The sequence below is a fragment of the Symphalangus syndactylus genome, chromosome 23 (assembly GCF_028878055.3).
Source record: "Symphalangus syndactylus isolate Jambi chromosome 23, NHGRI_mSymSyn1-v2.1_pri, whole genome shotgun sequence".
Taxonomy (NCBI): Eukaryota; Metazoa; Chordata; class Mammalia; order Primates; family Hylobatidae; genus Symphalangus; species Symphalangus syndactylus.
In genome coordinates, this window is record NC_072445.2 from 29,787,432 (window position 1) to 29,802,028 (window position 14,597).

At 39.5% G+C, this 14,597-nt stretch overlaps 1 protein-coding gene across 26 annotated transcripts in view; it reads right to left on the bottom strand.

The window, feature by feature from the left end:
• Positions 1-14,597, bottom strand: part of DST (dystonin) — a 499,064-nt gene that overhangs the window by 119,211 nt on the left and 365,256 nt on the right. For all 26 annotated transcript variants that reach the window (XM_055263445.2, XM_063632850.1, XM_055263432.2 and 23 more), the window contains 3 exons: positions 10,565-11,095; positions 9,067-9,243; positions 1,212-1,335 (listed from right to left, as the gene is read on the bottom strand). In XM_055263445.2, the coding sequence (XP_055119420.2) occupies positions 1,212-1,335; positions 9,067-9,243; positions 10,565-11,095 (832 nt within the window). The remainder of the gene's footprint in view (positions 1-1,211; positions 1,336-9,066; positions 9,244-10,564; positions 11,096-14,597) is intronic.

Here is a 14,597-nt window from a genome sequence, read left to right on the forward strand (position 1 = left end):
AATGAAAGACAGGGTTTCCCTTCTACACAGTGATCTTAAAAGAGCTAAGTTCCATTCTTCTCTTCAAATAAAATTTTGACTCAGATTTTAATTCATGCTCTATTTAGGGTAAAACATATGTCTAATCATCTGTTGCAGAATATTTTTACTTCACATATTCACACACAGAAATATACAATAACATTAAATATTATGAAAGCAGGGCAGTGAAAACAAAAAATACATATGTAAGACAGTAAAAAATATGTATTGATAATCCACTGCACATTTGGTATAAACTAAATACTGTAGGTAGACAGAAAGGTAATATACAATAGCTCTTTTCTCAAGAAACACATTAATCACAAACTCTTGGGCTTAAATGATCCTCCCCAAATGCTGGGATTACAGGTGTGAGCTTTTGCACCCGGCCTGAGAGATGTGTTTTGAGAAGTATTCCCACTTCTCTGTGTTCTAGAAGTTTTTTAGTGGCCTCACTCAAATTGAGAGCTCAGTTACCCCAATTCTTTAGTGATACTAGAAACTTGATTACAGCTGTAGTGGTACTTTTGTGCACAAAACATTTGGGGAGGATCATTTAAGCCCAAGAGTTTGAGACTAGCCTGGACAATATAGTGAGATCCCATCTCTACAAAAAAATTTAAAAAATTAGCTGGGCATGACAGAGCATTCCTGTAGTCCTCACCTCTCAGGAGGCTGAGATGAGGAAGACTGCAGTGAGACGTGATTGTGCCACTGCACTCAGCCTGGGCAATAAAGTAATCCCTGTCTCTAAAAATAAATCAATTCAATTCAATTAAGCCCATTTCTCAACCTCTTAAACCCATGTTCCCACTATTGATAAAGACCCTCAGAGATTCTACTTTGGCCTTAAGCTGAAAGCCTAACTCTGCCCAATCCCATCGACCAAGAGAATTTTGTGAAGTTCTACTTCCTGTGGTGGACATTACATAGTGAGTTTCTGTTACGTTTTCTAAATATCATATTTAAATTTAAATACACTCTTTCAAGACACACAGTCCCCGCCTCTAAGATTCTAATATACCTGCCAAAGAAGGCATGCCTTTTCCCAGATGCAGGAACACCATTTCACAGAGAAAGAGCACGTAGAACACAGTCTATAACTAGTGAACATTCTTCTCCATATCTATTAGGACACCTTTCTTTAGAATTTACCTGTGAGACAGGAAGCAAGGACATGAATATCTTACCAAGTGTTTTCTGGATATCATTCTTGGCTGGAAGTAAAGATCCCCTGGCATCTAAAAGCACTTCAGCCGTTTTCTTCAGTTTCTCTACAGCAACCTGCTGACTTGATATCTGTCCTTGCAGAGCCTGTAGGATTAAACGCTTTTCAATTATACTCAGTAGGACTAAATAATAGATTTCTAATGTGGACAAAATTATTTCTAATAAGATAAAGTAAAATTGGACAGAATAAACTTTTCATTATACCAACTTTCGTCATCGACTTACTCCAGAGTTCTTCGAATAAGGCCAGTTATAATGCAGCATTAGCAAAAGCATCTGCCAGTCTGGATAATACAAACTAAGTTTTGAAATAAACCTTTGAGCATATGTTCATAATAATTTCCCTGGTTCCTGATCATACAACCCTCTAACTTTATACCCTTAACCCCTACTTCTAGGATTTGTACAATGCCCCAACTACTACTAAAACAAACAACAACCAAAAATTTGAGACCACTTCTGACTCCAGGTAAGGAGATAAATAAGCTCGCCCAAATCAGTAGATCCTGACTCGATACTGAGTCATGTTTATTTCTGTTAATTCAATAAAAGTTACTGAACATCTAACAAATTCAAAAAGCCTTGCTACATTTTGTGAATATACAAAAATAAAAACAGACACGAAGCTTACTTTCACGGATTTTATGGTTTGAGGCAGGAAGTGGTAAGTGCCACAGGTGAGTCTGAAAAAACGCTGCTGGAAGTTAACAGGAAAAAAAAAATGGGAGGGAAATGGGGGCCACCTCAATGGTAGTGACACTGAGACGGCTCCTTAAGAAAGTGTGTATTTGGGAGAACAACTCCCTGCAGAACGAACAGAAGACACAAAGATGAGGACAGAAGAATCACAGGAGAAGGGGAGAGTCCCATCCAGTTTGACCATGCTTATGGGTGAGTAAATAGAAATAGGCCTGGAAAGGCTTCAAACATCAGGCTAAGGAGTTTACATTTTATCCCATAGCAATGGGGAGTTGTGCAGGGCTTTTGGGGAAGGGGTTGAGATGCTCAGGGCTGTCCTATAGGAAGGCTGAATTTGTAGCACTGCATGGGAAAAGTCCAATGGAAACGAAATAAAGCAGAGATACCAGTTGGGGACAACTTCAGCAGTAACAAAGCAGTGAGGACTACTGAAGGCCAAGGGCTGAAGACAATTCCACCGTTCGGTCTGTTTGGACTGAGAAGGTGGAATTAGTTACAGAGTTGAGAAGAGTCCAAAGGACTTGGTAATACTATGTAAAGCTGTGCTGCCACTATGGTAGCTACCAACTACATGTAGCTTTTAAAATTTAAATTAATTGAAATTTTAAACAATTAAAAATTCCATTCCTCGGTTACAGTAGCCACATTTCAAGTGCCAAGTAGTCACTGTGGCTAGTGGCTACCAGTTGAACAGAGCAAAATATAAATAAAGTATTTCCAGCTGGTGCGGTGGTTCACTTGTAATCCCAATGCTTTATGGGAGGTCAACTTGGGAGGATCACTTGAGGCCAGGAGTTCAAGATCAGCCTGGGTAATAAAGCGAGACCTTGTCTTTACAAAAAAAGTTTAAAAATTAGCCAGGCATGGTAGTCGGTGCCTGTAGTCTCAATTACTCAGGAGCTGAGGCAGGAAGATTGCATGAGCCCAGGAATTTGAGGCTGCAGTGGGCTATGATCATGCTACTGTGAATTCCAGCCTGGGTGACAGAGTGATATTCCTACTTCCTTAAAATAAATAAATAAAAATTTAAAAAAATAAAAAATTCATCATCACAGAATGTTCTATTAGACAGCACTGCTGGAGAGGGCAGGAACAAAGGACAAGAAGAGACAAGAGTAGAAGTGTCCAAAGATTTTGAGCCTAGGTAATTAGCGGAATTTACTTTTTCTTTCTTTCTTTTTTTTTTTTGGTGAGGTGGACAGCGTCTCACTCTGTTGCCCAGGCTGGAGTGCACTGGTATAATCTCGGCTCACTGAAGCCTCAACCTCTCAAGCTCAGGTGATCCTCCCACCTGGGCCTCCCAAGTCACTAGAACCACAGGTGCATGCCACCATGCCCAGCTAATTTTTTTGTATTTTTTTGTAGAGCCAGGGTTTTGCCACATTGCCTAGGCTGGTCTCAAACTCCTGGGCTCAAGCAATCCTCCCGCCTCAGCCGTCCAAAGTGCTGGGATTACAGGAATGAGCCAATGTTCCCAGCCAATTAGTGGAATTTATTTAAAAAAAAAAAAAAAAAAAAGCGAGAGCAAGCTAAGAGTAAAGGAATGCCTGTTTTGGAATTCACGATTTCAAAGTGCTTTTGGGACCCTCCTCCAGAAGGAAATAGCAAAACTGGAAATGGAAGAGACTTGGAACCCAAACTGGAAACAGACATAGAGAATTGGAAGTCAAGATACATGATGTGACTCCTAAACAAGAAAGCACAGGAATGCCAGAGAAGGAGATTCCAAAGAATCATGGAGGATATTTATATATAAGTGATGGGGAGAGAAAAAAAAAAACACATGTAATTGATGGGGTGGAAATGGGCCCAGAATAACTCTGTCCCCAAAGATTAAAGGAAGAGAGAAGTGGAAAAGGTTAACAGTGTCAATTGCTTCGGAAAGGATAATGTAAACTGAAAGACTAATGAGTCCTTGAATTTAATGAATAGCGGTCCCTGCGTATCTCTGAGTGAACAGTTGTGGCTCAACAATGGGAAGGAGGAAAAAAAAGATGGAAGCAGGAGCCATAGATACGTCTTCCAGAAGTTTGACCCTGCATTTCTAACAGCTCTTACAGATTTCTGCAAAAGTGGGCTGCCTGGCCACACAGGCCTATTCCCAGCTTTAATTTATCTTAAGCGACTCACGCTCCTCTTCTACTCCTGCATTTGGATTTCAAAGCCCCCAATGTCCAGTTGTAGATGTGAATTCATCCTTGGCCATGGGCCTAGCTTTCCAACTGCCTCTTGAGTATTTCCATCTGGATGTATGCAGTCACCTCCAACTCAAAAAAGCTGAATCTGAACTTACCATCTCATTCTCTGTACCTACACTTTCTCCTGGGGTGTATCTAACTACCCAAGTAGTCAACCTGAAGTTCCTCCTAGATTCTGTCCTAAGGCTTATTTTCCACATGCAAATCAACCATTTAAAGCTTTTTTTTCCACACATGCAAATCAATCAACAATTTTACCTGCTTAGTATTTTTTAGAAGTCAACTTTTGCTCCATATTTCTGGATCATTCCAGGATAATCTCTCTCTTGGATTGTTGAAAAAAGAATCCTAACTGTGTTAGATCCTGCCTCCAATCACTTCTATAATATAGCTCCTAATGTGTTCTATCTAAAATATATATCTGACCACATATCACCCCTGATATAGTTTGGATATTTGTCCCCGCCCAAATCTCACATTGAAATGCAATCCTCAATGTTCAAGGTAGAACCTGGTGGGAGATGGTTTCTCATGAATGGTTTACCATCATCATCTTGGTGCTGCCCTCGACAGTGAGTGAATTCTAGCAAGATCTGGTCATTTAAAAGTATGTAGCACTTCCCCACCGCCCCACCTCTCTCTCTCTCTCTCTCTCTCTCTCTCTCACCCTCTCCCTCACTTGCTTCTGCTTTTGCCATGTCACATGCCTGCTCCTGCTTTGCCTTGCACCATGAGTAAAAGTTCCCTGAGGACTCCCCAGAAGCTGAGCGATGTCAGTGCCATGCTTGTACAGCCTGTAGAATCGTGAGCCAACTAAACTTCTTTTCTTTATAAATTACCCAGTCTCAAGTATTTCTTTATAGCAACACAAGAACAGCCAAATATAACCCCGTTAAAATCTCTTAGTAGTCTCCCTTCACAAAAAGGCCAAGACTTGAGCATGCTATAAAAGGTCCAATGAAATCTATTCCCTAATTCTACCTTCCATCTCAACTTTGTTTCAGAAATGTCCAATACAGCTATTTCTTAGCTATTTATTCATGCTGGAACCAATGTCTTAGCAACTCTACATACCAACTTTTTCATGCAACCTACCCCTGTCATCCTGAACTTGGCTCTTCTTCGCCTTTTAATACTCAGCTGGAAAACCTTCCCTAAGTCTCTCCGCACTCCTAGCTTTAGTAAGTACTCCTTACAGGAACTCCCAAAAATACTCTGTGACTATTATTGGATTTATCTGTGTCTCCTATCAAACTATAGCCTTCTTGAGAACTAAGAAGTCATCCCTTTCGGCTTTCTATTACTAGTGCCTAGATCAGTGCTTGACACATAGCAGGCTCCAAAAAATTTTTTCTGGAATAAATGAGCAACTAAGTAAATAAATGAACATATCAGATGTAAGACCTAAAAAGGTTTTCTTCTATTTCAGCATTATTTATTATCATTATTTAAATGCCTAAAGCTAATGGCAAAAATTTCCTCAACTAATCTTCATAATCCAAGAAACTGAGATGACATACGGGCAGTCAGTGCATATGTCAAAAGGCCCACCAAACCATGACCAACATAGGATGTAGAATACCAGAACCTACAGTTGTTTCAAGATGCCAAAGAATCCTCATCAGAGTGGATCTGTTTGAAAAATTCTCCTAGCAGTTTAATTACGGGAAGTGTAAAAAAAATCCCTCAAGACATGAACTTTTTACCTGTGACCAGACTGAATCTAGACCACAAGGACAGCTTATTCATATAACATGGTTATTTAGGAGATGAAGTAAGTGAAGGGAACCCTCCGAAAATTTTTTTTTAGAATGTGAGTTCACCAAGGGCAGAGACAGGGTTTTAACATCTTTGTGCCTTCATGAAACTCAGCATACAAATGTTTACTGAATGAATAAATACATCTAAAAGTGATCATCGTTCTAGTAGAATATCCAATACCAAAGATGGCCCTGACTACCAGCTTAAAACTTAGAAGTGAATTATAAAAGAAGCATGTCTTCTTCACCTCTTCTTCTCAAAACATCACATGCCTTTACTCTTGACAATTATATTCAAGAGAGTTAATCATTTTTAATTCCTAGCAAGTATCAAGGTCCTAATTTAACAATAATAGTTGTTTATAGTGCTATTTTGGAAAAAAACTGTTAATTATGGTATTCAAATGGGTACCTTATATTGTTTTGAATGGATTTCAAGGAAATTAAGACATGAAAGAACGATCTGTGACAAGAGAATACCTGTTGGGACAAGAAGACAGCGAAGTCCATACACTTCCAGGCATTTGTACAATTCATAAAAGTTTCCTGACTTAACACCACCCCAGAGATCAGTGCAAGTCTGGAAGGCTGACATTGTCAGTCAACGCAATCCCCATTGCTGGTTCCACACCCAGGCCTTGAGACTGGTCCCAAAATCCTGTTTTCTGTACCTCTTATGGGGCTAAAATCTTGTTTTATCCACTAATTTCCCTGGAAGGGGATCTTGAGGAGAGTTATTATGGCCTAGTAGTATCAGACTGTTGACAACACAGTTAACAGTTCTTTGAATAATAATGCTAATAACAATATGCTATTGGCCAAAAATATTTCAAATGAAATGAACAAATTGAGTGCCCCAAAAATTACATTTATGATTCATCAGAATATAAGGAGAAGACAGTATGTTACATGTAGAAAGACTGATTTTTTGTAGTAGTCTCATGGGTTTATATTATTGTTAAAAGTAATTGTAAAATGTTAGTAAACATGAAAGAAATGGAGGCCACCTAATCCTCATAAAAATTTATCCTTGATACATTCTGAAATCTTCTGAGACAAAAATATGTGCATTATCAGCAACAACTTTAATTGTACATTTAATTTTTAAAATTATGCTGTGACTTGATTAGAATTCATTCTCCTTTGAGATCTCTTTCTTTTTCACATTTCTTTAACTGCTTTAGGACTGTAAGAGTCTTCTGCAGCAATTACTAAATAGGTTTTTCCGTTTTAAAATTTATCCATGTATCTGTTTAATTAAAAAACCATCACATTCTTTGGGTTTTATTCTTTTTCTGCTCTAGTTATATAAAAATTACTTTTATATGGAATATAATCTGTTTACTAATATAGATCTAACTTAAAATGTTTTATTTCTATTTTATGCATTTTCTATACTTAAAATAACTTCCTAATTAAATGTAATATATGCAATCAATAATTATTTTAAATGATATGTATTTCCTACTAAAATAATGACCTTAATGTCACAGTATCTCCTCTACCCCCACCACATATCTTGTCCTTGAATATACAATACATTGGGAACTAAAAACTTAATTAAGATAGATTTCTTCTTGTACCTGTGGAAAGGAGAAAGAAAAAAAAAAAAAAAGGACTGAAAATGCACATTGGAAAAAAGGAAGCAACCCTGAGGAGGCTGCATGGATCTGGGGATGCTGACCTGGTCCACAACCTCTCCCTAGTGTCCAGTGAAGGGCTAGATAAACTCTTCAGCCCGGGAAAGAAGCAGTGCCCTCCACCCTCTTGACCTCCCGGCTTGACCTCCTTCCCTGCTCTCATCCTATGCTTCCCACCCCTTCACAGGCCTTCTCTCTGCCTGACATTAACCTGCCACATTTCACCCGGGTATAACTTAGCTTTCCAGAGTTGTCAATCTCAGGCAATACCTAACTTTAAGCTTGCCCATCAGGGTACCTGTTTCCCGTGTTAACAGCACAGTTTTTTGATTCTGTAAATAATATGCAATTAACTTCTGAAAGACAGTTGTCTAACTGGCAATCCTGTGTTTATTTTCTAGCTATAGCAGTAATAACCTACTATTATTAACCTGTGAAATGGAATCATATAATAGATTTATGAAATGAAACTTTTAAACTCAAAATTACTGGTCACATTAGTTCTCATCCTTTACTTTAGAATTTTAAAATAAGTTTTACATTATAAAAATAGATTAAAAACTCTCCACCACTGCATGACTGAGAATCCCACTGTTATGCAGTTTTGACACCGAGCCTGTATTTCTGAAAGAGCAGGTAGACTTTTTGAGAACTGTACTGAGTAATTATTCAAGTTTGTATCTCTATGAATCATGAAGATATTCAGTAAAAACCCTAATCCTGGTCCTTAGAACCGCTGAATATGATGGTAGCATCCCTTCTTCCCTTCCAACTGTCCATTCCTTAACAAATATTTATTGAGTACCAATTTTGGGCCAGGTAATATTCTAGGTGCTGTGAATACAGCAATGAATAAAGCAGACAAAAACACCTGTTCTTGTGGAGCTTAATTCTAATGGAGGAAAAAACAGTGAACAAGATAAGTAAGTATAAAGATAAATAAGTGGCCAGGAAAATACTGAGTTTTGTTTGGGGATGGAGGGGCAGGTCACAAGCCATAACAGCAATGTCAAACCTGTTAAAAAAACATCAGGAAGGCTGGGTGCGGTGGCTCACACCTGTAATCTCAGCACTTTGGGAGGGTGAGGCAGGTGGATCACCTGAGGTTAAGAGTTCAAGACCAGCCTGGCCAACATGGTGAAATCCCGTCTCAAATACAAAAATTAGCGCCTGCAGTCCCAGCTGGTGGTGGGTGCTATAGTCCCAGCTACTTGGGAGGCTGAGGCAGGAGAATCACTTGAACCCAGGAGGCGGCAGTTGCAGTGAGCCGAGATCACACTGCTGCACTCCAGCCTACGTGATGGAGTGAGACTCCATCTCAAAAAAAAAAAAAAAAAAAATTTGGAAAAAAAAAGAATGTACTGTGGAGAAATAGAGTCAAAACTACCTCTGGAGGCAGAAGTATACTTTTCACATCATTTGTTCCCCTCTCTTAGCTGAAACTATCACAAAAGTGTGAGAAATTGGAAGCCTTTCAGTAAGACTACTGGAAATTTGGATCTTTCTCTCGCTTTTTACCTTGGTCTCTTCTAATTGCCTTTGAAGATTTTTGGGGTCCACCGCAATAGGTTCAGATAAGTGTTTGCTCGCTGTGGCCTCACAGGCCTGGAGTCCAGCAAGAAGTCCACATGAAGCATCTTCATAGTGTTGATATTTATCCACCAGATCTTTAAGATTATTTCCAAGAACATTGCACTAACAATCAAAAGAGAAAAGGGGTAGGAGATTAAAACCCACTATTTTCATATGTATCAAATAATCTTAGGACCTATAAAATATGTAACTTGGAAAAAAACAGACTTCCACCAAAGTTAATAAAAACTCTGTAGGGCTAAAATTTTCTCCTTTATATGAAGAGGTACCCTGTAAGAAGCCAAAAAGTAACCATAAAATAGAGAGTTCCGGATTTATACCAATTCAAAAACATATTTACAAGAGCTGAGTCTTAACAGAATAAAAGATAAAGACATCAATCATCAGAGGAAGGAGATTTTGATACACCATGTGTATAGATATGGATTTGATGGAAGGGTTTTAAAGGTGCTTAATAAATGTCTCTATGTTGCACAAGTTAATTAACAAAAGGAAGACAAAGAGTCTATATTAGAATGGAGCAAAGTCCAAGAGCCAGTGATGACCTTTAAATCATTTATGCAACTTGGCAAGTCTGTTCAGATTATATTACAAACTAGTAAATATTTTCTTAGGTTTTTTTAAAAAAAAAAAAAACCTTTTACTTGACCACAGAAGTAAAACAAGCAAAACAGTCTTTTATTCATTAAGGATTAAAATAACATACTGATCAAATATACAAGACAAACACCTGCAGTGTTTGTGAAGAGGATAATCTGAGATGAAACCAGTTCCCAAGCTTGAGAGGCTGCAAGCATCTGTTTTTGCTTAGAGTCAATGCACAACCGCCATCTTGTGGTCACATTGGATATTAGAGCATTTGAGAGCTGGGACTTCTGGAAATCACGCTCTCAAAACTAAAGTAATCTTAAGTTTCTCATCTTTAAATACATTGTTCAGAAGTAAAGCAGGTGAATAAGATAGAGAGAAGGCTGGGCACGGTGGCTCACGCCTGTAATCCCAGCACTTTGGGGAGCTGAGGTGAGCGGATCACGAGGTCAGGAGATCGAGACCATCCTGGCTAACACGGTGAAATCCCATCTCTACTAAAAATAGAAAAAAAATTAGCCGGGCATGGGGGTACATGCCTGTAGTCCCAGCTAGTCGGGAGGCTGAGGCAGGAGAATTGCTTGAACCTGGGAGGCAGAGGTTGCAGTGAGCCGAGATCATGCCACTGCACTCCAGCCTGGGCGACAGAGTGAGACTCCTTCTCAAAAAAAAAAAAAAAAAAAAAAAAAAAAAAAAAAAAAAAAAATAGAAGTAGGCTAAAGCTACCTTTTCCTCCTGTTTTGGATTTTAGGTTTCTTGCCTCTTATTCCAAAACTATAACTGCAAACTATAATTGCAGATTTACTTTTCCCTTAAAAAATCAAAATAACATTACCTTAGAGTAGAGAGACCTGAACCGATCAGTAGCATGATCCAACTTGCGCTGCACTTCTCTGTGGGTTGCAGAAGTATCAACCTTGCCACCGTCTCTCTTGCTGCAAGATTTGGCAGCTTCCAACACTCTGTTTCCAGAAATTGTGATGTATCTCAAGTCACCCTTGTGAGAAATAACGTCTTCTGAGAAACTCTTCTGCCTCTTCAATTTGGTCATTAAACCATTGATGTCATCTGCACCTGCCTCCAGGTTTTCAAGTTCTTGTTCTGACTGCTGTAGCCAGTGCTCAAACTCGGTATAGTCAGCATCAAACTTTTCTAATTCTTCCTGCAGAGAGTGAGTTAACTTCATTTTCTTCTCTGACTCAGCCAGTGCAGTTTCATAATGCGCTTTCAGTTCCTTCATGTTCTTTTGCAGTTTCTCTTTTTCTTCAGGAGAAAGATACTGACCCTGTTTCTCAAGCAACACTTGTGCAGACTGAGTGGCTATGATGACTGCTTGGTGCTGAGAGATGATCTTCTCGTGTTGGGCCTATGTGAAAACAAATTGATCGTAATCTTCAAGCAGTAACAGGGTTACACCTGCAGGGAGCTCCTTGCCGCCTCAAGACTGACAGGTTTCAATGATCTACAGGGCTACAACTTGCTTCTCATTCCCCTTTTCAAGCTATACCATACTCCCTTTTATTCGTGAATTTCAGAATAACAAGGCATTTTGAGCATGCTAATCTCATTTTAAAGAAAATTTCCAATCTTCTCTATGTACTTAATCAGGTAGGACAGACACCATTTTTCAGAAGTTTGGAAAAGCCAATTTCTATTCCAATTCTAAAATAAGTGTCTATAATCTGATCTCATTTTATTCCCTGCTTTCTCACAACTACCCAAAAAAGAATGTCTTTACCTAATTTTTGGGCAAACAAGTACAATATTTTTTATTACAAAATGATCCTGGAAAAACTTTTAAATAGGGAAAAAGAATCTGTAACTTTAAGCTTTAAAAAGGTTTCAAAAATAACTAAGCAAGAACACTGTACATTCAGAGAAGCCCAATGGACATTAGAGAAGCAGACATGATAAAAGAGAATCCTGGAGCTACTCAGCTTCACTGGGCCTCAGTTTCCTGCATGTGAAAAATGGAGACAATAACTCCTGCACATCACAGGTTGCTGTTAAGGAGTACATGAGATCACATATGTAGAGCACTTTCTGCAGAGCTGGGCATGTGCCAGAAATTCAAATCCACTCTGAAGGCAGGAAGGCAGGGCGCCAAGGCAGGTGTGCTGCAGGCAAGTCACAGGTATACAGAGCTACTGATCCCCTGTCTTCAGGGAAGCAGGGAGGCATCAGGCAGGTGAAGTCCCTTTCCCTCCAGCCATAAGCATCTTCTTCCATTCACCCCAATTTGCCATACAAGTGTGGCAAAAAGGATACTAATCCTTCCGGGCAATTTCCCACATTTCTTATAACAGCTTCCACGGAGCCAAATGACTCACTCCCATTACCTCAGAACCCCTTTTATTACCTCCAGATTCTTTGCTGTTCCCACCCTTACCTCCATCCCCACCCTGGTAAACACTTTAGGAGCTTTTTCTCCTGTTGTTCTTTGTCTAGTTACAGCTCTTTCATCAGATATCTGCTTGGCTAATTGCACCCATCTCCACTGAGTCCTGTTTAAATGCTGAAAACTGGTCCCCCACCCCACACTCAACCACCCTTACCTAACTCCTTTTCTCCCTTAGTACTCACTGCCTTCTAACCTGCCATATAACTTATTGTCTGCTGTAACATTCTCACTAACTAGTGTGCAAGGGGGGCGCAGGGAATTTATTTTGCTCACTGTGGAATCCCAAGTACTGAAAACAGTGCTGGCACACAGGAGCTGAGTGAGAATAACTCTATGCTGTGAAAAGGACTACCTTAGAAGCACTGCTATGGGGCAGCCGTTCACTTGAAAGTCTGATCCCAATTAGTCAGCTCAGAACTGGCTCATTAATTAACACTGGTATCCTCGCTGTCTATAACAGTGCCCACCTAGTGGGCACATAGTAAGTATTTTTAACTAACTTCTTTCCCATAGACTTGTGTTTTTTGGTATTTGAAATACATTCATATGCTACCCCCCCGCCCGAAGGGCTTTGCACAAAATAGGATGGACAGACACATGCAACACCATATAAATGATCAGATCCATCCCCTTCCTCTTACAGATAAGGACTCTTAAGCTGAAGGAGGAGAATGGCTTGGCCCAGGACATATAGGACAACTACTGAAAGCTAGAAGTTCCTGGCTCAGGTGCTTTGGCCCTCTCTCCATGCTACCAGATTAGGACTTTCATTCATTCATTCATTCATTCATTTATTTTGAGACGGAGTCTCGCTCTGTCGCCAGGCCAGAGTGCAGTGGCACGATCTTGGCTCATTGCAACCTCCGTTTCCTGGGTTCCAGCAATTCTCCTGCCTCAGCCTCCCGAGTAGCTGGGATTACAGGCACGCACCACCACACCCAGCTAATTTTTGTATTTTTAGTAGAGACAGGGCTTCACCATGTTGGCCAGGATGGTCTTGATCTCCTGACCTTGTGATCCACCCGACTCAGCCTCCCAAAGTGCTAGGATTACAGGCATGAGCCATCAAGCCTGGCCCAGATTAGGATTTTCTAAAGCACAGATTCCCATATTCTTTGAGGTAAAATGATCAGATGGGAAATGCCACACTGTGCCTAAAACCAAGGGCTTTCCTGTGTGATATCTTTATGTTTAAGTCTACCCACCAGTATTTCTCACTACTTTGGTCAACTTACTAATCTTTCCTGACTTCTTTGTAACTGACTCATAATGTTCCTTTAGGAATTCACTAGATTTTTCATTTTAAGAGACTTTATTTTTCATAATAAGGTCCTATAATAGCCCGTTAAAATTGTGAGCAGTAAATACTCCCATCCCATTCTTCTTCTGGTTTAATTTGTATTTTCTATAAGAACCTCACAGGGAGTATCCTATTCCAAAGATTCCAAATATGAAGAGTAGGAAGAAAATAGATAGACCTGCAAAAGTTTCTGAGGTCCAGAAACCGTCTGTCAAAAGCCAAATATTGAAATAAAATCATTGACACTTTAAAAGTGGTTCTACAGAAGTCGCCTTTGCTCCTATAGTAGCATTAATGTTAGCTTTAATTTATGTCATGGAGTAAATTGGTAGAAGGGCTTTTATATCTCTTCTCAACAATAGCCTTAACTGAATAGATGAGTTGAGCTCAGAAAGAACTTAAGTGAGCTCAACTTAGGCTGGACACAGTGGCTCATGCCTGTAATCTCACTACTTTGGGAGGACATGGGTGGAATGCTTGAGCCCAGGACTTCGAGAGCAGCCTGGGTAACATAGAGAGACCTCGTCACTACAAAATTACAAAAATTAGCCAGGCATGGCAGCACAGACCTGTAGTCCCAGCTACTCAGGAGGCTGAGGAGAGAGGATCAATTGGGCCAGGGAGTTTGAGGCTGCAGTGAGCCATGCTGGTTTCATTGCACTCTAACCTGGGCGACAGGGTGAGACCTTGTCTCAAAAAAAAAAAAAGATTGTTCTCTTAGAACACAGATTCAGATTTAGCAGAGTGAACATATGGCCTAGTTTTAAGTCCAAATTCCAGCCCTTTCTAGATATGTATAAAGCTACTTTAATACTGTCAGTTACAGTTTCCTCATCTGTAAGATGAAAATAAAAACCCCAAAGAGTAATTGGGAAGACAAAATGAGTTAAAATGGAAAGAATTTAGAAGAGTGCCCACTTTAATTGTTCTATAAATGTTAACTATTATTATTAAATCTTTATAATAATTCTACTTCACTTACATGGAGAATGCCAACTCTACAATTTATTTCTCATTATTTTTTGACTTGCTTAGAACTCTCATAATAATTTATATCTGACATGATGAACACAGAAAAAAACCTCTTTTGTCAGTAAGGTTTGAAAAGAACTCATGTGCTAGGTTATTTCTCTCTTTACCGACCTGGAAATAGAATTGAACGATATC